The 24237-nt window shown below is 43.5% G+C and overlaps 1 protein-coding gene across 2 annotated transcripts in view; it reads right to left on the bottom strand.

The window, feature by feature from the left end:
- Positions 1-8026: 8026 nt before the first annotated feature.
- Positions 8027-24237, bottom strand: part of FZR1 (fizzy and cell division cycle 20 related 1) — a 36756-nt gene continuing 20545 nt past the window's right edge. For both annotated transcript variants that reach the window (XM_069741927.1, XM_069741934.1), the window contains 12 exons: positions 23998-24123; positions 23197-23260; positions 21591-21718; positions 21283-21365; positions 20043-20226; positions 18323-18388; positions 10340-10442; positions 10040-10224; positions 9719-9952; positions 9243-9347; positions 8769-8861; positions 8027-8231 (listed from right to left, as the gene is read on the bottom strand). In XM_069741927.1, the coding sequence (XP_069598028.1) occupies positions 8190-8231; positions 8769-8861; positions 9243-9347; positions 9719-9952; positions 10040-10224; positions 10340-10442; positions 18323-18388; positions 20043-20226; positions 21283-21365; positions 21591-21718; positions 23197-23260; positions 23998-24123 (1413 nt within the window). In that variant the 3' untranslated portion in view covers positions 8027-8189. The remainder of the gene's footprint in view (positions 8232-8768; positions 8862-9242; positions 9348-9718; positions 9953-10039; positions 10225-10339; positions 10443-18322; positions 18389-20042; positions 20227-21282; positions 21366-21590; positions 21719-23196; positions 23261-23997; positions 24124-24237) is intronic.

Here is a 24237-nt window from a genome sequence, read left to right as displayed (position 1 = left end):
AAATTTCAGCTGCAAGGACAGTGATTTGTGCGCTTTCTCCTACATTGAAGTAATAGCAGAGGTGAGAAATGGCAGAAGCGAGGAGAGAGCGATGTGTGCGCTCTCTTTTGCATTGAAGTAATAGCATGGTCAGAAGCAAAGAAAGTCATTACTGCGCTCTCTCCTAAACGGAAGTGAAAGAGTAGTGATGAGCGAAGGTGCTGAGATGACGTGTTATCCGAGCATGCACGGGTGCTTGAAAAATATGTTTGAGTCCCTGTGCTTGCAAATGAGAAGAGCAATGTCAGAAGCGAGGATTGATTTGTGTGCTCCCTCCTGCACTGAAATGATAGCAGACAGCCGACGTCAGAAACAGTTTTGGTCAATGGCCCAATAATGCCAGTTTGTTATTTCCCATGTTCAAGACTTCTTATTTTCCTTTTTATACCTTCTAATTAGAGTTGGTGCAAATCATTTCCAAAGACCCTGTCCATCACTCACATCAGATAATCTGAGATGCACCTCCTAACTTCCAACATCCACCCGGAACCGCCACGGGTGGATCACGATTCCCGCTAACCTGTTAAATGCCGCCGTCACGTGATCGCGGATCAGCGATGGGTTGGCATGACAACCAGAGGTCTGCAGCAAACCTCTATGGTTGTCACTGCCGTATTGCCGGTGCTTATAGCAAGGCAGCTTCATACAGGCCATTTGATCATCGCCTGTATATAGCAGAGCCGATTGGGTTATGGCAGCTTCTAGTCTCCTGTGAAGATTATTGAGTAAAGTAAAAGAATATTTTTAAAAGCCTATGTAAAAAAAAAAATACACACACACACACATATATATACACATATATATATATATATATATATACACACATATATATATATATATATACACACATATATATATATACACATATATACACACACATATATATACACACACATATATACACACATATATATACACACATATATATACACATACATATACATACATATATATACATATATATATACATACACACACACATACAGTTGTGGCCAAAAGTATTGACACCCCTGCAATTCTGTCAGATAATAATCAGTTTCTTCCTGAAAATGATTGCAAACACAAATTATTTGGTATTATTATCTTCATTTAATTTGTCTTAAATGAAAAAAACACAAAATAGAATAAAGCAAAACATTGATCATTTCACACAAAACTCCAAAAATGGGCCAGACAAAAGTATTGGCACCCTCAGCCTAATACTTGGTTGCACAACCTTTAGCCAAAATAACTGCGACCAACCGCTTCCGGTAACCATCAATGAGTTTCTTACAATGCTCTGCTGGAATTTTAGACCATTCTTCTTTGGCAAACTGCTCCAGGTCCCTGATATTTGAAGGGTGCCTTCTCCAAACTGCCATTTTTAGATCTCTCCACAGGTGTTCTGTGGGATTCAGGTCTGGACTCATTGCTGGCCACCTTAGAAGTCTCCAGTGCTTTCTCTCAAACCATTTTCTAGTGCTTTTTGAAGTGTGTTTTGGGCCATTGTCCTGCTGGAAGACCCATGACCTCTGAGGGAGACCCAGCTTTCTCACACTGGGCCCTACATTGTGCTGCAAAATTTGTTGGTAGTCTTCAGACTTCATAATGCCATGCACACGGTCAAGCAGTCCAGTGCCAGAGGCAGCAAAGCAACCCCAAAACATCAGGGAACCTCCGCCATGTTTGACTGTAGGGACAGTGTTCTTTTCTTTGAATGCCTCTTTTTTTCTCCTGTAAACTCTATGTTTATGCCTTTGCCCAAAAAGCTCTACTTTTGTCTCATCTGACCAGAGAACATTCTTCCATAATGTTTTAGGCTTTTTCAGGTAAGTTTTGGCAAACTCCAGCCTGGCTTTTTTATGTCTCGGGGTAAGAAGTGGGGTCTTCCTGGGTCTCCTACCATATAGTCCCTTTTCATTCAGACGCCGACGGATAGTACGGGTTGACACTGTTGTACCCTCGGACTGCAGGGCAGCTTGAACGTGTTTGGATGTTAGTCGAGGTTCTTTGTGCGGATTTTGGATAATCTTGTGCTGAAATCTCTTGTCAATTTTTCTTTTCCATCCACATCTAGGGAGGTTAGCCACAGTGCCATGGGCTTTAAACTTCTTGATGACACTGCACACGGTAGACACAGGAACATTCAGGTCTTTGGAGATGGACTTGTAGCCTTGAGATTGCTCATGCTTCCTCACAATTTGGTTTCTCAAGTCCTCAGACAGTTCTTTGGTCTTCTTTCTTTTCTCCATGCTCAGTGTGGTACACACAAGGACACAGGTTGAGTCAACTTTAATCCATGTCAACTGGCTGCAAGTGTGATTTAGTTATTGCAAACACCTGTTAGGTGCCACAGGTAAGTTACAGGTGCTGTTAATTACACAAATTAGAGAAGCATCACATGATTTTTCGAACAGTGCCAATACTTTCGTCCACCCCCTTTTTTATGTTTGGTGTGGAATTACCGTATATACTCGAGTATAAGCCGACCAGAGTATAAGCCGACCCCCCTAATTTTGCCACAAAAAACTGGGAAAACTTATTGACTCGAGTATAAGCCTAGGGTAGAAAATGCAGCATTTACCGGTGAATTTCAAAAATAAAAATAGATGCTCCATACCGTTCATTATTGCCCCATAGATGCTCCATATACAACTGTGCTATATAGAATGCTCTGCACCTTTGATTATGGCCCCATAGATGCTCCTTATAATGCTGTGCCATATATGCTCCGCACCTTTGATTATGGCCCCATAGGTGCTCCTTATAATGCTGTGCCATATATGCTCTGCACCTTTATGGCCCCATAGGTGCTCCTTATAATGCTGCGCCCCATATATGCTCTGCACCTTTATGGCCCCATAGGTGCTCCTTATAATGCTGTGCCCCATATATGCTCTGCACCTTTATGGCCCCATAGGTGCTCCTTATAATGCTGTGCCCCATATATGCTCCGCACCTTTGATTATGGCCCCATAGATGCTCCTTATAATGCTGTGCCATATATGCTCCGCACCTTTGATTATGGCCCCATAGGTGCTCCTTATAATGCTGTGCCCCATATATGCTCTGCACCTTTATGGCCCCATAGGTGCTCCTTATAATGCTGTGCCCCATATATGCTCTGCACCTTTATGGCCCCATAGGTGCTCCTTATAATGCTGTGCCCCATATATGCTCTGCACCTTTATGGCCCCATAGGTGCTCCTTATAATGCTGTGCCCCATATATGCTCTGCACCTTTATGGCCCCATAGGTGCTCCTTATAATGCTGTGCCCCATATATGCTCTGCACCTTTGATTATGGCCCCATAGGTGCTCCTTATAATGCTGTGCCCCATATATGCTCTGCACCTTTATGGCCCCATAGGTGCTCCTTATAATGCTGTGCCCCTTATATGCTCTGCACCTTTATGGCCCCATAGGTGCTCCTTATAATGCTGTGCCCCTTATATGCTCTGCACCTTTATGGCCCCATAGGTGCTCCTTATAAAGCTGTGCCCCATATATGCTCTGCACCTTTATGGCCCCATAGGTGCTCCTTGTAATGCTGTGCCCCTTATATGCTCTGCACCTTTATGGCCCCATAGGTGCTCCTTATAATGCTGTGCCCCATATATGCTCTGCACCTTTATGGCCCCATAGGTGCTCCTTAGAATGCTGTGCCCCATGTATGCTCTGCACCTTTATGGCCCCATAGGTGCTCCTTATAAAGCTGTGCCCCTTATATGCTCTGCACCTTTATGGCCCCATAGGTGCTCCTTATAATGCTGTGCCCCATATATGCTCTGCACCTTTATGGCCCCATAGGTGCTCCTTATAATGCTGTGCCCCATATATGCTCTGCACCTTTATGGCCCCATAGGTGCTCCTTATAATGCTGTGCCCCTTATATGCTCTGCACCTTTATGGCCCCATAGGTGCTCCTTATAATGCTGTGCCATATATGCTCTGCACCTTTGATTATGGCCCCATAGGTGCTCCTTATAATGCTGTGCCCCATATATGCTCTGCACCTTTATGGCCCCATAGGTGCTCCTTATAATGCTGTGCCCCTTATATGCTCTGCACCTTTATGGCCCCATAGGTGCTCCTTATAATGCTGTGCCCCTTATATGCTCTGCACCTTTATGGCCCCATAGGTGCTCCTTATAATGCTGCCCCATATATGCTCTGCACCTTTGATTATGGCCCCATAGGTGCTCCTTAGAATGCTGCTGGTGCTGCCATAAAAAAAAAAATCACATACTCACCTCTCTTCTCAGGACGCCGGCGCTTTCAATAATTACCTGCTCCTCTGCGGCTCCGTCTCCAGCACTGACGCTCAGCAGAGGGCGCGCACTGACTACGTCACAGCGCCCTCTAACCTGAGCGTCACTGCTAGAGGACACTGCAGACGGAGCCGGAGCGAGGAGCAGGTAATTATAGCACTGCGCTCCCCTTACCTGCTGCGGCGCGGTCCCTGCAGTCCCTGGCTTCTCCGGCGCTGCAGCTTCTTCCTGTAATTGAGCGGTCACATGGCACCGATCATTTACAGCAATGAATATGCGGCTCCTCCCCTATGGGAGGTGGAGCCGCCTATTCATTTCTGTAATGAGCGGTGCCATGTGACCGCTCAGTGCAGGAAGAATCTGCAGCGCTGGAGAAGCCAGGGACTGCAGGGACCGCGCTGGGAGCAGGTAAGTATGATTACACAGCCCCCGCTCCCCCTCCCCTGCTGACACCCGGGTATATGACTCGAGTATAAGCCGAGAGGGGGACTTTCAGCCCAAAAAAATGGGCTGAAAATCTCGGCTTATACTCGAGTATATACGGTATATTTAATTTGGCTTTAGAACAATTCTTTGTGTTTTTTTTTATTTAAGACAAATTAAATGAAGATAACAAAGAATTTGTGTTTGCAATCAATTTCAGGAAGAAATTGAGTATTATCTGACAGAATTACAGGGGTGTCATTACTTTTGGCCACAACTGTATACACAAAGCACCCCCCTTTCACCCCAATCAAAATTAAAAAACACACAAAAAAACACATATTTGGTATCGCCGCATTCAGAATCACTGGATCCATCATTAAAATAAAAAAAAAAAAAAAAATTTACCTCATCGCTAAACGACGTAATGAGAAAAAAGTAAAACTGCCAGAATTACTTTTTTTTCGTAGCTGCAACATTGCATTAACCCCTTCATGACCTTGGGATTTTCCGTTTTTCTGCTCCCCTCCTTCCCAGTGCCATAACTTTTTATTTTTCCGTCAATTTGGCCATGTGAGTGCTTATTTTTTTAAGGGATGAGTTTTACTTTTCAACGACATCATTGGTTTTACCATGTCGTGTACTGGAAAACGGGAAAAAAATTTAAAGTGCGGTGAAGTTGCAAAAAAAAAAAGTGCAATGCCACGCTTATTTTTTGCTTGGTTTTTTTGCTAGGTTCACTAAATGCTAAAACTGACCTGCCATTATGATTCTCCAGGTCAGTACGAGTTCATAGATAAAAAAGAACATATGCATGTTTGGTGTCTAAGTGGTGAAAAAAAAAATCCCCCCCAAAAATGGCGCCATTTTCCGATACTCGTAGTATCTCCATTTTTCGTGATCTGAGGTCGGGTGAGGGCTTATTTTTTGCGTGCTGAGCTGATGTTTTTAATGATACCACTTTTGTGCAGATGGGCGATCAAAAGAACCTGTTACTGCATTTTAATGCAATGTCACGGCGACCAAAAAAATGTAATTCTGGCGTTTCGATTTTTTTTTTTCTCGCTACGCCATTTAGCGATCAGGTTAATCCCTTTTTTTATTGATCGATCGGGCGATTGTAAATATGTGTAGGTTTGAGTTTTTTATTTTTTAAAAAGGGGGGTGATGTAAACTTTTATATATTTTTTTTTTTCACTTTTTTTTTTTTTCACTTTTGCCATGCTTCAATAGGCTCCATGGGAGGCTAGAAGCTGGCACAACTCGATCGGCTCAACTACATAGCAGTGATCATCAGATCGCTGCTATGTAGCGGAATTGCAGGCTTGCTATGGACTCCGACCACAGGGTGGTGCTCACAGCAGGCCGGGATCAGTAACCATAGTGGTCTCAAGGACCTCTATGGTTATCATCCTGACGTATCGCTGATCCCCAATCATGTGACGGGGGTCGGCGATGCGCTCATTACCGGCCCGATGGCCGGAAGCGCTGGTTAAATGCTGCTGTCAGCGTTTGACAGCGGCATTTAACTAGTTAATAGTGGCGAGTGGATCGCGATTCCACCCGTCGCTATTGCGGGCACATGTCAGCTGTACAAAACAGCTGACATGTCCCGGCTTTGATGCAGGTTCACTGCCGCAGCCCTCATCAAACAGGGGTTCTGACCTCGGATGTACTATCCCGTCTGAGGTCAGAAAGGGGTTAAAATGCAATTATGGGTGACCAAAAGATCGTATCTGCACCAAAATATTATCATAAAAAATGTTGGCTCAGCGCACACACACAGAAAAAAAAAAAAAACCCTCATCCAAACCCAGATCACCAAAAATGGAGACGCTACGGGTATCGGAAAATGCTTTTTTTTTTTTTTAAACAAACTTTGGATTTTTTTTCCAACACTTAAATAAAAAAAAAAACATATGTCTGGTTTTCTTCAATACCCAAAGGATGGGGATGGACCAGAGGGTGCAGAAAAGCAAGGAAGAGGACGTCATCCTATGAAGATGGGAGGCACCGGACCGGACCGCCCTCCAGGTGAGTATAATCTAACCTCTTTTTCTCATATTTCAGGTTACATCGGGGCTTATCTACAGCATTACAGAATACTGTAGATAAGCCCCTGATGCCGGTGGCTGCAGCTTATAGGCGAAAAAGTAGGTGACAGACTCCCTTTAAAAAGATAGTGGTAATATTCATTGGATCACTTGACACGGTAGGTCTTTTTTTGGGGGAAAACACAGAAGCTAATCACTTTCGGTCTGGGCACCCTTACCAAAAATATATGTATTAGCAATGAGAACACGACATCTTGGGTAGAATATTTGACTCTTACAAGGAATAAATTGGCAATTACAAATGAACACATTCTTCACAGTTCAACATCAAGTGGCTTTTTTTTTTTTTTTTCTTTAAAAACAAAGAATAATGAAATTTACATGCCCCACATCTGGGGAGAAAAAAAAATAAAAAATGGAGGACTCCAATTTTAGCATAGAGCAAATGGCATCAATTATGTTCTTACACCAATCCCCATCGCTGTTATACATTATTCTACCAACTGATTCCATATTCTGAAACTAAGTGCTTTCCTTTAGCAAACAGGCTTTCTTCTTCCTCTATATTCCTCCGCTGTGCAAAACAATGCAAAAAAAAAAAAAAAAAAAATTGTTAGGGAACAAGATCAGGCAATATGTCTGACTGATCCTGAAAAGGTTACTTTAAATTAACATTAAACATACAGAACTTCACCCATAAAAAAGAAACTGCACAGAACTAAACACAGATATTTTGCTACAATAAGACTATCAATCTGTCATCCACACGTCCATAAAATAAGCCCCTGTTATATACGCCCTCCCACCTCAGAGTGAACACATATACATACATATATATGTCACAAATAAAAAGTTACGTGAAAAGCTGCGATTAGAGTTGTAATGAGTGGGATAAATATATATATATATATATATATATATATATATATATATATATATATATATATATATTTTATGTTATAGTATAGGATATCCTTTGCATGCAAACAAGACGTTTTGTAGGGGAATCTCTGTGCCTCTATAAAACAGAGCGTGGTCCCAAAAAGTCTACTATAGGTGTTTTCATGGTAGCTTCAAGCTGCAACTGATTCTTCAAGGGGTCCATCTCAAGCAACATGATGATATACAGAAGCATTTATATACAAGCCCTTAAATACATAATCGATAGAACATGGTCAGTAGGGTTCTTATACCCACTACCCATTGTACGAGACATATGTGGGCTCCTCTTTCCTCCAACGTCAATGATGGGAAAATGAATGAGATAGAACAGTGTGGTTTAATGCTTCCCATGCCTGTATAGGCTACTGATGAATCCCTGAACTGTACACAGCACTTTAGTCTCTCAGCTGAATTGGAAAGCAATCGTTTCTGGGCTCGGTGAAGAAAGAAGAGGAAAAACTGCCAATGAATGAAGGCCAGATTATCGTATCCTAGTGAAGAGGTTGAGAACGGAGACGGATTCCTAGAAGAGAGAGAGAAAATTCAACTCCATGTGACCGTCACGTTCATAAGAACACAACATTGACATTTTTAAAGGGAATCTGTAACCAGGTTTTTGCAACATAATCTGAGAGCAGCATGATGTAAAGGCAAAGACCCCGATTCCAGCGATGTGTAAACTTACTGGGCTGCTTAGCGTAGATTTCATACAATCACTATTTTATCAGCAAGAGATTATTACAGGACTAGTAATCCTGCTGCCAAGTAGTCCTTCATAGTCATGAGATCTGTAAAACCCCGCCCCCACCACGGATTGGCAGCTTTGTGTCTACAGCACATGCAATCAGTGGTGTGGGCGGGGCTATACACAGCTCAACATTTAGAGAACGGCTAGACCTGCAGCAGATAAAGTGATTTTATCAAAATGACAGCAAGCAGACCAGCAAGTGACTTATCACTGGAATCAGGGTCTCCGCTCCTACATCATGCTGTTTCAGATAAAGGAGCAGAAATCTGCCGATAGATGATTATTTTTAAAGAAGAATTGCATTTGCCTCACCTTTGTAGATCGTGTTTTACTAAAAACATTCCAAAATCTCAATGTTTCATCACCAGCCCCTGTAACAATAGCTTCACCGTCTGGAGACATGGCCTGTGAAGCATAGAAATATATATCAAAATGAAATCAAGGCCACAAGGAGACTTCTCAAGACAAGACAAAACCTTTAGGAGCAAAAAAAAAAAAAAAAAAAAAGAAGTGTTTGGTTCTAAAAGTAGGTGTAAATTACTGTACAGAATTTAGGCAGCCTTTAGGCTATGTTCACACACGTTGCGGTTTTGAAGCATTTTACCGTCACAGCAAAGTGAATGAGACTTCTGGAATTTCATGCATGCGTTGCTTATTTTTTCCTTACAGACTTGAAGCAGTTTCATACCCAAATACCAAGGTTACGCATGTAGTATGACGCAAGGCCCCATAGTTACTCGCCCTCGTTTTTCTAGGCAACCTGCACAACATATACAAGGTACTTACAAGGTAGAGAACTCTATAAGAGTGTCCAGTCAATTTTGCCACCTGTGTAAGAGATGGATACTTCCACACAAGGATCTGATTCTGAGAATAGCCATGCGTGCTCACCTGTGAGTAAGGAGAAGACAGTTTAGGGTCAACAATGCTCGTATTTTACGGGAGACATTCTCCAATCTGTACATCTTTACCCATTCAAGAAATTCAGACGACCCCTTTAAGCGAAAAGTTATTAAAATCCCTACACTGTCTACTGCCGGTGATCGTCAGCAATGCAGACGCGAATATATGTTACACGTTTCTATAGCGCTAACGTGTTCCGCAGCGACCTACAATTCACAGCTTACATGCGCAATCAAAATCAGACATTGCAGACTACCGGGCTAAATGAAAATTCATAAAGTGAGGGGCCGACAGTCTACAAGGAGTTGGGGGAGAATCCCACGAGGTAAAAGCGGCAGATCCGCCAAGAAGCCACTTACCAGTTCGTTGGCATGCTTGGACCAGGCTAGGTTGCAGACCTGTGATCCAGTGTCAATACATTGCAGTGGCTGACCAGTGAGTGTGTTCCAGAACCTAATGCAACGATCAGCTGTGCCCCCGCCAGAAGCGAGCAGACCATGTTGGTGAGGAGACCAGGCGATTGCCTTCACTGCAGCCAGATGCTCGGTATATTGCTGAACAGGGGTCAAACTTGAGTGATTCCATACGAGGAGCTGGAAGAAGAGCAAGATATTTCACGTGGTAAAGCGGGCAAACCATCAACGCTATTAGATCTTCTCCATACTGTATATAGGCAATACCTTGTTGTCATTCCCTCCTGATGCAAGCAGCTGGTGGTCGGTGGACCACTTGAGGCCACAAACTTCTTGCCGGTGCCCTTGTAACCTCCTTTCAGACTGCACAGGTGGAGTTCGGATATCCCTCTGAAGGATCATGCGATCTCTACTTCCGGAGGACAGCTGATCTGCATTCCAAGCCAAGGCGCCTATAGCGGGTAGACGGACAACACTGCTGTGATGCTGCGCACAGATTACAAGAAGGGGGCAGAAAAAAGAGGATCTGTAAAAATACGGGAGACATGACCATATACCCAGCCTTACCAACTCTGGCTGTATGCCCCTCGAGTGTGGACAGCTTCTTCCCTGCAGATGCATCCCATATCTGTACAAAACCTTTGTGTGTCCCCACAGCTACAAGATTTCCCTGAAAATAAAAGGGACATTAATACCATTAATTCTGCAATCATTTTCTGAATTTTCTTTATATGGTGTACACGGTTCAGGAAAAATGACCCAAGGAGATGATTCTCCAGGTAAGTATGATTACAGAGGTACTAATCTTAATTTTTTTTTTTTTTTTTACATTTGCTTGTGTCTCCATTTTAAAATACCAGTAATGTTTTCATTTTTTTTTTTAATGAAGCTGTGAAAGGGCTTGTTTTTGGTTAGCATTTCATGATTTTATTAATGCCATTTCAGGGTATGTCTGACATTTTAATCACTTCTTATTGGATTTTATTGAATTATTATATGATACATTGGGTACAGTAGTACAAAGCAGGATGGGCTGTAAATGTTTTCATAACAATTTGGGAAAGTTATGAAATGTCCTAGAGATGTCTGCTGTGTTCCTAATCTGAGGATCTCGGCTTTTAGTTGAGATGAATCTGTGCTGCCCTTTATGTACAGGCTCAGTAGTGACCAGTGCTGTGGAGTCGGAGGTGAGATGAATCTGTGCTGCACTTTATGTACAGGCTCAGTAGTGACCAGTGCTGTGGGGTCGGAGGTGAGATGAATCTGTGCTGCACTTTATGTATAGGCTCAGTAGTGACCAGTGCTGTGGTGATGGAGGTCAGGGAAATTGAGGAGTTCGAGTTGGCGATTTGGCCTATCAACGCCACAGCCCTGGGAACGCATGCAAACCACAGTACTGCTGTTTAGATTTTTTTCCTTTCCCTTTACTTTCTCAGTCGCCCATGACAGCACTACCAGAGAGAGGGGATCCGCCCTTCAGGGACAGGAAACCTACAGGATAAAAGGGCGGTTACCTCTCCCCTGCATCAGTCTGGTTTCCTGTCCCTGACGGGGAACCTTCTCGGACGGAACCTGTCATGACCAACCGGAACGTGAAGACCAACCTGGCGAAGATCCGGAGTCGGCCAGTCCGGGTTCTGGCAGCGAGGAGGCCCCTGCCACGGCTAGTCCGGTATCCGAGGCCGCCACGGCTTCGACCGATGGGTCCGGAAGCGTGAGCGGGGGGAAGCGCAACCGCCACTCCGGATAGGAGTTGGGGCGCTCCAGCACTCTGCGCACACAGGATGCCGGATTCCAAGATGGCGCCGCACCGGAAGTAGTGGAGGAACTTCTGGTTCGGGGGCAGTGAGGTGAATGACTACACCAAGATGGCGCTGCCCCGGAACCCTTCATTTCCGGGTCGCTGACTGCGCGTGCATGCGCAGTAGCTGCAGAAAGAAAAAAAAAAAAAAAAAAAAAAAAAAAACGCTTTCTCTAACAACGCAGCCACGGGGGGAGGGGATAAGCACCATCCTTTAAAAAGAAGGTGCGCATGGAATCCCTTTGCTGCATGCCGTCCCAAGGTAGTAAGCCATGGAGGACAGCGATCAGCAGCTCCAGCCACCGCCGCAGCAGCGCCATCATCAGCGGCAGAAGTCGGACGCTCAGGGAAAGCGAACTTCTGCGGATAACCGGAGTTCTCGATCCGGTAGCCATTCCACACAGCGTAGTAAGAATTCCAGTGTGGTAAACCTGCTGCCGGCCACGGATCATACACCTCAGGATCCTGCCCCTCCTCCAGAACCGGTACCTGTGGCTGCGTCAGATTGGTGAGTGATCTTCGTGAAAGCTCACTTTTTGTAATTGGGGTTCCCCTTCTCCATTATCTTAGGCAAGGAAGAGAACGGGGAAGACGAAACAAAGAACCTGCCCCTTATGCGAGAAAGCCCTACCACGGTCCTGGGAGAAGAAGCTATGTGACTCCTGTATTGAGCGAGTCCTCTGTGAGGAGACCCCAAACTTCGCCTCTGAGTTACGTTCTGTAATTAAATCAGAGGTTGAGACGGTGTTTAACTCCCTTAAAGGCGAAAGGAGAGCTAGTAGGAAACAATCAGTTCCTGATAGGAATTCTGACTCTACCAGCTCCGAGAGTAAAAACTCAGATACGCAGGATTCCTCCTTCTCTTCTTCGGATAATGAGAGTGGAGGTCGTCATTGCTTCCCCCTAGATGAGGTTGATGGCCTTGTAAAAGCAGTGAGATCAACAATGGGGGTGTTGGATCCTCGTCCTGACAAAACTCTGCAGGACATTATGTTTGGAGGGCTATCCCAAAAAAGCGTAAGGTTTCCCCCCTTAATGAAAACATTCAAGCATTAATTAAAAAGGAGTGGGAAAAACCTGAAAGGAAAAATGCATCAGTTCCCTCTATTAAAAGGAAATACCCCTTTGAAGAGGCTTCTGTCTCGTGGGATAAAGCCCCTAAACTAGATGTTGCGGTAGCTAAGGCCTCGAAAAAGTTCGCATTGCCATTCGAGGATATGGGAACCCTGAAAGATCCTCTTGATAAAAGAGCAGATACTTTTCTTAAAGGGACCTGGGAGTCAGCAGGAGGATGCTTAAGGCCAACCATAGCGGCTGCCTGCACGTCACGATATTTAATGATTTGGGTTGACAACCTAGAGAAACAGCTTAGACATGGGGTACCCAGAAATAAAATTTGAGTCCATCCCTATGATTAGAGGAGGCGCGGCATTCTTGGCAGATTCATCGGCCGACTCAATTAAATTGACGTCTAAATCTGCAGCTCTCTCAAATGCAGCGCGTAGAACCTTATGGCTAAAAAGCTGGCCGGGGGACTTACAAACTAAGCAAAAACTGTGTTCAATCCCCTGTGAGGGCAAGTTTCTTTTTGGAGAGACTTTGGACGATATCCTGCAAAAAGCAGGTGATAAAAAGAAAGGGTTTCCCATCCTGGCCCCAACATATAATAAGCGGCCCTTTCGGAATAGGAAGTTTTTTAGGAGACCACCAAGGGAGCAAAACCGACGGGATGACGGGAGAAGGAAAGACAGGGGATTCCTTTTTGGTAACTCCCCTCGGGATATAACCCCCCCCCCCCCCCCACAAGTGTCATCTTCCCCAGGGTGGGAGGGAGATTATCTCAATTCCTCCCGACCTGGGAGAAAATTTCGACCAGCCCTTGGATATTAAGATTAATAGGAGAAGGGCTTCGCATAGAATTTCTATCCCTACTCCCACGGAATTATGTGGTAACACCGCTGAGATCATCTCCTCAACAACAAGAAGCTCTAGAATTAGAAATCGTAAAACTAGTAGACAAAGCTGTCATCCAAGAAGTCCCCCCTCTGGAGAGAGGGAAGGGATTTTACTCTCCATTGTTCCTGGTTCCCAAACCGGACGGAACCTTCCGGACTATAATAAACTTACGGAGGTTGAATACTTATGTAAAAAACCAAAGATTCAAAATGGAGTCAATAAAGTCAACAAATAAAAATCTGTTTCCAAACTGTTTTATGATAGTTCTAGATCTCAGTGACGCGTATTATCACGTCCCCATCCACAAGCCCTCTCAGAAATTCCTCAGACTTGCAGTAGTCATAAAAGGACAGACCAGGGAATACCAATACAGGGCTCTTCCCTTTGGCATATCAATTGCTCCCCGCATCTTCACAAAGTTGATAGCGGAGATGATGGCACATCTGAGAGAGGAAGACGTCTTGATTATTCCGTATCTAGACGACTTTCTGATTGTGAGCAACTCGGCCGAACTCTGCCGTCAGCAATGCGACAGAGTGATAGACACCTTAAAAAAATTGGGCTGGCTGGTGAACCTCCAAAAGTCAAAACTGGAACCAACCAGGGTTCAAGAATTCTTGGGTCTCACCTTGGACTCAAGTTCTCAAGTGTATCACCTTCCAGACAAGAAAAAACAAAAGATAATCCACCTAGTATCAGAAGCGCGTGCAAACCCTACCATGACTCTAAGAAAGGCGATGTCATTACTGGGGTCCCTCTCTGCCTGTCTCCCAGCGGTTCAGTGGGCACAGCTCCACACAAGAGCACTCCAGTGGGATATTTTAAGAAACCAAAAACTACTAGGAGGGCGGTTAGAGAGTCGAATGACTAAGTTTACCTACTATTCATTCCCTAGTCTGGTGGTTAAATCCCAGCAACTTATCAAAAGGGATTCCCTGGGTGATAGAGGCGCCTCAGATAGTCACCACAGACGCAAGTCCCACAGGGTGGGGGGCTCACCTGGACAACAAAGTCACTCAGGGGATATGGACAATTCAGGAGCTCAGGTCTTCCTCAAATCAAAAAGAGCTGAGGGCCGTAAATCATGCACTACTATACTTCCTAGACCAGCTACAAGGCCATCATGTCCGAGTATTCTCGAACAACAAAGTAGTAGTAGCTTACTTAAACCACCAGGGGGGAACCAAGTCTCAATCATTAATGGAAACCACCTCCGAAATTTTCAGCCTGGTACAAAACAACTTCCTGTCCCTATCGGCCCTACATATAAAGGGGGTAGAAAACCACAAAGCGGACTTCCTGAGTCGTACCCAACTAAAGCAGGGGGAGTGGTCTCTAAATCAGGGCATATTCAACAAAATTACAGATCTATGGGGAATCCCTGTAATAGACCTCTTTGCCAATGTGCCCAACAGAAAAGTGGAAACTTTCTGCTCCCTAGATTCCAGGGGGAACCCTCAGGCTGTGGATGCGTTCACAATTCCCTGGACACAGACCCTGGCGTATGCATTTCTCCCTACTATTCTCATTCCAGCAGTTCTGCGGAAGATCAGGCAGGACAAATCCAGACTCATCTTGATAGCCCCCTTCTGACCCAAGAGAGCCTGGTTCTCATGGCTGAGGATGCTATCGATCACTGATCCCTGGGTGCTTCCGGATCTTCCGGACCTCCTGTCTCAGGGACCGGTGTTCCACCCTCAGTCAGAGAATCTCCATCTGACAGCGTGGAATTTGAGAGGTCATTAAAAAGTAGTAAACCTGTGACCACAAAAATATACGGCAAAACCTGGAAAACAATTTTTGTCCTCCTTTGGGGTAAGGTTGCAAGACGGGGTTCCAGTGGCGGAAATATTGGAATTTCTACAAAGGGGGTTAGACCTAGGCCTTTCAGTAAGTACCTTAAAGGTACAGATAGCAGCTCTAGGAGCATTATACTGTGAAAACATAGCGGCCAACCCTTGGGTAATACGGTTTGTCAGAGCAGCCGCAAGGTCTAAACCTGTAACTATACATAGATTACCAACCTGGGATTTGAATTTAGTATTGTCAGCCCTAACAGAATCCCCGTTTGAGCCTATAGAATCGGTACCCCTTAGGATTCTTTCACTTAAAACAGCCCTCCTAATAGCCCTGACTTCGGCCCGTAGGATAAGTGACCTTCAAGCCCTGTCTGCAAACCCTCCATTTACACAAATCCTGGATGATAAGGTTATACTAAAAACAGACCCTGCCTATCTACCGAAAGTTGCGTCAACATTCCATAGATCTCAGGAAATAATCCTTCCTATATTAGGACCATCCATAATTTGCATAGTTTTAGGCGCTCGCTCAAAACACATTTGTTCAGAGTGGCCTATCACGTTCCCTAATAGTCATTTTATGTTTGTGTGTGTGTAGCCCATTCACTATCTCCATCTATCCCCCACCCCCTGAAGATGGCTGGACCATCATTGTAAATACATCATTGTAAATACACACCTGTGCTTTGTATCTCCCCCACCTCATTGTAGATTGTAAGATCTCACGAGCAGGGTTGTCTTATTTCGCTTTAATTATTGTATTGTTAACGTTGTTACTTATGACTTTTGTGTTTGAAACTGTTAAACTGTAAAGCGCTGCGGAATATGTTGGCGCTATATAAATAAAGATTATTATTATTCCTTCCTTCTGTCAAGATCCTAAAAATAAGAAGGAAGAGAAATTCCATACACTAGACGTAAAAAGGTGTCTAGTCCAATACATTAAAATCACCCCAGCAGTATAGGAAGGAAGGGTCTCTTTTTATCTGCTTCCAGGGGCCCAGAAAAGGACTCAAAGCTTCTAAGGGCACTATAGCTTGATGGGTCACAGACGCAATAGCCTTGGCGTACTCATCCACCGGGAATGCCGTTCCGCAGGGACTGAAGGCACACTCTACAAGGGCTATGGCGACCTCCTGGGCCGAAAGGTCAGAGGTACCATTAGATCAAATTTGTAAGGCGGCCACCTGGTCATCACCTTCAACCTTCTTCAGACACTACCGCTTAGACCTAGCTTCTTCATCTGACCTAACCTTCGGAAGAAGGGTCTTGCAGGCTGTGGTCCCTCCCTAAGCAATGATCTCTGCAATTCTCTCTGGTAGTGCTGTCATGGGCGACTGAGAAAAGTGTAGTTACTCACCGATAACGGTGTTTCTCAGAGCCCACGACAGCACCTGCTTATTCCCCCCCTCATCAAGTGTGCGGTGAGTACATTATTTTGTGTGAAGTGGTTTTCCATATAGACACGGTGTTCACTTGTTAAGCATTATGATTAAATTGCATATTTTTTGTGTTGTTGTCACTAACCTGGAGGACCACCGATGCTCTGTAAAACCAGCCTGACGCAGGAGAGAGGTACCGCCCTTTTATCCTGTAGGTTTCCTGTCCCTGAAGGGCGGATCCCCTCTCTCTGGTAGTGCTGTCATGGGCTCTGAGAAACACCGTTATCGGTAAGTAACTACACTTTTTCTTACCGTTTGGGTTAATTAATTGCATATTTTGAGAGATTGGACTTTTATGTAAAATACGATAATCAAATATTTTTTTATTATTTCATTTTTAATTAGATGAGGAAGGTGGGAGGTGTTTTTAAAAATTAAAAAAAAAAAAAAAAAAAGCATTGCTTTATCACCTTCATCTATACTATATACAGGAAATATCAAGGTCTCTTATGAATTCCAGCCATAGACTAATTTTCACATGAGGACCGTCATGGCAGGTATGAGGAGCTTTAAGTCGAACTGTGGCTGTTATGGTAACCCATTGATTGCTTCTCAGGGGGACGAGTGCTGATGGGTGCCTAGAATACCACAACTCCATGCTGTAAATGCCGTTATCAAAGACTGAGACCGCCATATACAAGCAGCAGGCAGAGCTCCACTTTTGGCTGTTAGAAACAGATGATGACTGAATAACACAAACCTTATCTACAAGGAATGGCGCTGGCTCATCTCTTGAGCTTGGTCCATACTCGTACAGTAATAGTCACTAAGGGGTTAAGGGGCTTGTCTCAAGTGAATAGGATATCCCCTACTGATCAGGAATGGAGCACTGAAGAGTCCAGTATAAATGGAACAGAGATTGAGCATGGGCACCTCCACTTCATTCATTCTCGGATATCGGAGGTGCCCATGCTCAACCTCAGATCCATTTGGATGCGGCCCTTCAGAGTTCATGGGTCGAGATTCCAGCAGCTTCTACCCTACGAACAGCCCCTTTATTGGCAGGACCTCTGCTTCACATGGGAGCACTGAATCATCTGTTCCCCACAGTATTAAACGTTAAAAGCAAATTGCATAAAAAAATCTTATTCAGATTCAAGCAAATTAAATAGGTTACCCCCAACTATAAAGCCCCTTATCTAACCCAGGGCTGTGGAGCCGGTAAGCCAAACCTCTGACTCCTCAATTTCCAGAACACAGACTCCGACTCCACAGCCCTGATCAAATCTCAGGAGATCTATCTGGGGCAAGATGCTATAACCCGTATATCCCCAGCAGATGATGAAGGTGGCCATCTATACGGTACAGGTTTTCAATCGGTACTGCTCTCCGGCTTATAAGAGGGGCCCTTCGCTAACATCCATACATATGGTAAAAGGAGTCTCCTGAAGGTACGAACCATATAATAGCTGGTCTGAAAATGTCTAATTTGCTCTGTACGGATTCTAAAGTATCAGTAGAATGGGGACATACTTCACTATAATTTGACAGTTTTATACAATCTTATGAACATTGCAAGAACACTTTATTACCATGTCTTAACGATACTCACCCTTTCAGACCAACCCACTGATGTCACCGAATCCCCTTCTACAGATAAGTCACAGAGCCTGGTCACCTGAAAAGACAAAAAGACATACAATGATAACAACAGATACATGTACAGAAAATATGAGGTCACGGTACACTAGATCTAAAGTGTGGCCCCTGACATTAAAGCCGATCTGCAGCTCTCATGGTGCCTCTGTATTCCTCATCACATGAAAATTAAAGGGAACCCGTCACGTCAAAAAAAAATATATTAGCCTGCCGATATGGGGGTAATCTGCATGTTAACAGCGTTCTGAACCTGCCCGATGCCTGTACCGAGACCCCTGCTGCCAGGAGGAAATGTGCTTTAATCTTCCCGGTAGTGTTCTGGTGTCAGCGGCTGTAACCGTGCCACCAGTACTGACTGAATGGGTCTAATGCAGGGCTGTCATGGGAGACCAGGAGCCGCGATCATCTGCTGGATGCCCTGCTCTATGTAGCAGAAATGCTCACTTGCTATGAGCGCCAACTGCTGGGCAGCACTCATAGCGATCTGGCAATGACAACCACAGGGGTCTCCAGCAGCATGCCAACTCATCGGCACGCGTGATTAGTGAGGCGCTTCCTGCGTGTGCATGTTAAATGCCCTGTCAGAGATTGTTAACCGTTGCGGGTGGATCGCAATTCCACCTGCAGCTATTAGGAGCACATGAATGAAAAGGGTTGTCCACCATTTTATTTATTGAACCCTAAAGATAGGCCCTCAATATCTGATCGATAAGAGCTGCGACACCAGGCACCCCCGCTGATCCCCCATTACTGGCACAGATGGCAGATGGATGTTCTCAGATGCCGCTGAAACAGCCACGGCAGAGTAATGCAGATCCACCCTCTATACGAATGCCGCTGGTAACCGCTGATTGTCAGGGTGCTGTATGCTGCACCTCCACAGATCAAATATTGATGGCCTATCCTAAAACAAAAACCATCAATAAAAAAAAAAAAAAAAAAAAAAGTAGTGGCAAACGCCTTGAATTCATTAAAATCCCTGGTATTTGTATGCTTGAGTCCAGTGGGCTGCCCTACCTAGTCTTCCCTGTGTGACTGTACATCAAGGGTTCAAGAGAGGCCTGGATGTCTTCCTGGAGCAGAACAATATTGTATCATACAATTATTAGGTTCTGTAGAAGGACGTAGATCTGGGGATTTATTATGATGGAATATAGGCTGAACTGGATGGACAAATGTCTTTTTTCGGCCTTACTAACCATGTTACTCAGTAGGACCGCCCACTGGACTCCTATACATACAAACACCAGGGATTTCAATTAATAAAGTGCAAGTTATACTGAATCAATTCCCACAAAAATGTCCACCATTCTGCTCAGCTTCTCCTTATCTATACCATGTTGTCTATGGATCAGATGGCATGTACAACGTGACAGGTTCCATTTAGCTAGTAGCATATACAGGGCACAGTGCTGGAAGTTTCTGCTTCTATGTAATCGGATATATGCCCTCTAATTGTTACCATTAGGGGTACACTACTTAGGCTCTGCTTGGATCGGTTTTTTATGGCGGTATAATTTGATTTTAGAATCCAGGATTTGGGTTTCAAAATTGTACTGGCAGTGAAAGGATTAATCTGTAACCCATGTGTCATGTGTGAACCTTAATATGCAGCCGGAGCAGCTGAGTATGGAACATGTATGGAGGTGGCAGATGTGGGCACATCCCCTTACCTGGCTTGTACACGCGCTCCACAGATATACACAGGTCCCCAATCCTACGCTCAGCACATTCAGGGATGACCAGTCCACTAGATTAAGGTAGAAATCATCTTGCAGTTCTGGGGCATCAAGTACTTTAAATGGAATTTTAGAAATCTTCCGTGTGGGTTTTCGTGGAGAGCGCAAAAGTTTTTGACTGTGTAGCAGGGAAAAAAAATAATAAAATGATATCGTCTTTACCCCAGCAAGCTAGCTTTAACCCCTTAATGACCGCCAATACGTCTTTTAACTGACCTGAGATATAAGAGAATAGCCTCCCCATACAGATGACAATGCAGCATCTGTTGGTTGTACACTATTGCTGACAACTTGCTGTATCAGCCACAATCAGTATCTGCGCCTTCTAAATCTGTTTAACCCCTTAGATGCTGCTGTCAATAGTGACTACATCATTATAAATGGTTAACAGAGTGTGGGGGCTTCTTCTTGATCCCAATTGGTGCCCTCAGATCATGATTTTGTTGTCTTGATGTTTGCGATGGCAATTCATGACCAAATAGCGGCCTTAGAGTCTGCCGGCTATAGTAATCTGTTTAGAAGTTAGCAACATTTAGGTGGTAAAAATACACATTTTCATTTCTGCCATGCCATTTTGCATTAATTCCTGTAAAGCACCTGAAGGGTTAATAAACTACCTGACAGCAGTTTTCAATATGTTTAGGGGTGCTGTTTTTAAAATGGTATCACGTTTGGGGGTTTCCCAATATATGGGACCCCTAAAGTCACTTTAAACATGGATAAGTCCCTAAAAAAATAAATGTGGTAAATTTCTTTGAAAAAATGAAAAATTGCTGCTACATTTTTAAACCTCCTAAAATGCTAACAAAATAAAATAACATTTTCCAAATGGTGCTGATGTAAAGCAGACATGTGGGAAATGTTATTTATTAATGGTTTGCTGTTGTATGACCATCTGGATTAAAGGGATAATCATTCAAATTTAGAAAATTGCTAATTTTTTAACATTTTTCTCAAATTTTTTATATTTTTTATAAATAAACAAAAAATGTTGAACTAAATTTACCATTATCATAAAGTATAATGTGTCATGAAAAAACAATCTCAAAATCACTGGGATTTGTTGAAGCGTTGCAGAGTTATTACCACATAAAGTGACACTGGTCAGATTTCAAAAATTTGGCTCGGTCACTAAGGGGTTAAACTTTTAAAATGACAACTAAAAAGCGCTTACCTTTTGTTACTCACGGGTGACAAAGAATACGGAGACACTTCATTTCCATCATCGGGGCTGGATCGCTTCGAGCTTAAGGAATACTGAAAAGAAAAAGGTCAAACAATCAAAAACTAGAATGTGATAAAGACCTCCTACTAACCACAGTACCATTCTCTTTTCCCCAGAGGGGACCGCTATCATTAAACATACTTTATTAGGATTCCATACTTATCGCCACTTCTAGCTGTGCCCATATGCCCTGATGCACCAGGACCACCCACCGGATGGCTAAATGATAGGAAACATTGGGACTGTTGGTACCATACCGTGAAGAGAGACTTTTTTTCAGGTGTGGATGGTTGAAGGCGGCGGTCTTCAGTTTGAGGGTCCTGAACTTTCTCAATTCCGGCCCCCAACAATTCATTCTTCAACAAAGCAGAATACGCCAATCCATCTATAGACATCACAAAGAAAAAAGGAGCAACATTAATTGTCCGTGAGCCGAGTAAGAGCATCACATAAAGTAGGAGTTCCTACACACCACACAGGTCTAGGTTATAGTTTTATTTAAGTGGTGAGAAAAAAAATCCAAAGTTTCACAAAAAAACAAAAAAAAAAACGCCATTTTCTGATACCTGCAGCGCCTCCATTTTTCGTTATATGGGGTTGGATGAGGGCTTATTTTTTGCGTGCCGAGCTGACGCTTTTAATTATACCATTTTGGTGTGGTTACAATCTTTTGATCGCCCGTTATTGCATTTTAATGCAATGTTGCAGCGACCAAAAAAACGTAATTCTGGCGTTTTGATTTTTTTTCTTGTTACACCGTTTACCGATCGGATTATTTATTTTTATATATTGATTGATCGGGTGATTCTGAACGCGGCGATACCAAATATGTGCATTTTTTAATTGTTTTATTTTGAAAGGGGCAATAGGGGGGGTGATTTGAACTTTTATGTTTTTTTTCCCACTTTCCACTTGCTTCAATAGTCTCCATGGGAGAATAGAAGCTGCGATCAGCCGATCGCCTGTGCTTTAGCCCCTCTGTGTGTAGCAGAAATGCTCACTTGCTATGAGCGCTGTCCGCTGGGTGGCACTCATAGCTATCAGCCAATTGCAACCACAGGGATCTGCTGCAGACCCCAGGTTGTCACGCCAACCCATCGGCAAGCATGTTACATGCTGCTGTCAAAAATCAGCTGACATTTGCTGGAAAAGTTGCAGGCTCAGCGCCAGAGCCTGCAGCAAACAGGGGGAGCTAACCTTAGACCTAACTATATGTCTAAGGTGGAAAAGGGGTTAAAGTTTTTATCTTCTTAATATATTGCAATCATCATATTATATAGCACTGTGTACTTACAATTGCTCATTTTGCCTTTCTACCCAGTTATTACTTATTTTTTCCATTAGGTCTCTGACATCACATGATTAAAAACTGACAATCAACACTTCTGAGCCCTAGGTAGATACAGGAGGTCTATTTTCTTTATTAGAACTATAATCCTACAGCACTGAAAAGTCCCTGGCAAACCAGCTGCACCAACTATTCAACTCCTGACCCAGCTGCTTCCACCTCGCTTGCCTTTATTGCTCGTTCTCATTTATTTTTCTCAGGGAGGTAGGATTGTAGTTCTAATGATGACTTATACAGGGAAAAAGACTTCCTGTTTCTACATAGAGCTCAGAAGGATTCATCTAGTCCTCTTTTAATCACATAATTTCATAGACCTGATGGAAAAGGGAAGAATTAGCTGGGTAGAAAGACAAAATGAGCAATTGTAAGTGCACAGCGCTGTATAATATGATGAGTGCAATATATTAAAAGGATAAAAATGATGATGGGAGGAGTGCTTCTTTATTTTAGACATGTAAATATTCTCCAGAAACTACCCCAAGATTGTAATTCTAACAAATAATGTAATCCATCACCTTTCCCGGTATCAGAAGTGGCATCTTTGGCTTTTCTGTTCTGACTGGGAGATTTTTCGTTTTCCTTTAAAAGAAATGGGAAATACTTGGTGTTAAGGATTATTCATAGCATTGTTGACAACAAAAAAAACAAAAAAAAACAAAACACAAAACAAAACACTAAGATCCATAACATTGAATATTTAGAAATAACTATGTGCACAAAACAAATGACCCAACATGAAAAGTGTAGGTGAGTTTTACAACCAAAAGGCCACTACATGACTGCACCAAAATGGTTCATGCCAATTTCAGACACATTTTCCCTGCATGCTCCAAATGCGAAGATCACTGCACTGTATGTAATATCAGTGACTGCAATTTGTACTGTGACCAGCATGATGTAGGGGCAGAGACCCTGATTACAGCGGTTTATTGAACTGCTTAATGTAGTTTTGAAAAAAAAAAAAAATCAGTTTTATCAGCAGGAGTAATCCTCCAGTGTAATCCTCCAGTCATAAGCGCTGTGTAACCAAGTCCACACCACTGATTGGCAGCTTTCTCTGTACACTGTGCATAGGCAGAAAGCTGTCATTAAGAGGTGTGGGTAGGGAACTACAGAGCTCAACATTCAGATAGATCTGCAGCTGATTAATGACAGATTTTGTCAAAATGACAGCAGGCAGCTCAGAAAGTGATACATAACTGTAATCAGTGTCTCTGCCCCTACATCATGCTGCGCTCAGATGGGGGTCGCATAAACAAGGTGACATTTTACATTATTAATGGTACCGAATTCTTCAGCATTAATATTTCACTCACGTTTATACGGTGAAAGTTAATACTCCAGTTTGCTCCGGCTCTAGATGGAATAAACCTATCTCCATGCTTACTGGGAGAAGACATAGGAGAATTGGATGGTGTCAATGTCCTTCTCATTTCGGTTACCTGCATGAAAATAATGGCAACAGCTTAGGGACACGGAAGGAAAAAGTCTCTTCTATTACTTCTCAATACTTAAGTTTCTTGGCAAAGGTCAAAGGGAGCCTGCCATCATAAAAA

The sequence above is a fragment of the Ranitomeya imitator genome, chromosome 1 (genome assembly GCF_032444005.1).
Source record: "Ranitomeya imitator isolate aRanImi1 chromosome 1, aRanImi1.pri, whole genome shotgun sequence".
Classification (NCBI taxonomy): Eukaryota; Metazoa; Chordata; class Amphibia; order Anura; family Dendrobatidae; genus Ranitomeya; species Ranitomeya imitator.
This window is presented reverse-complemented; position numbering and strand designations above follow the sequence as displayed.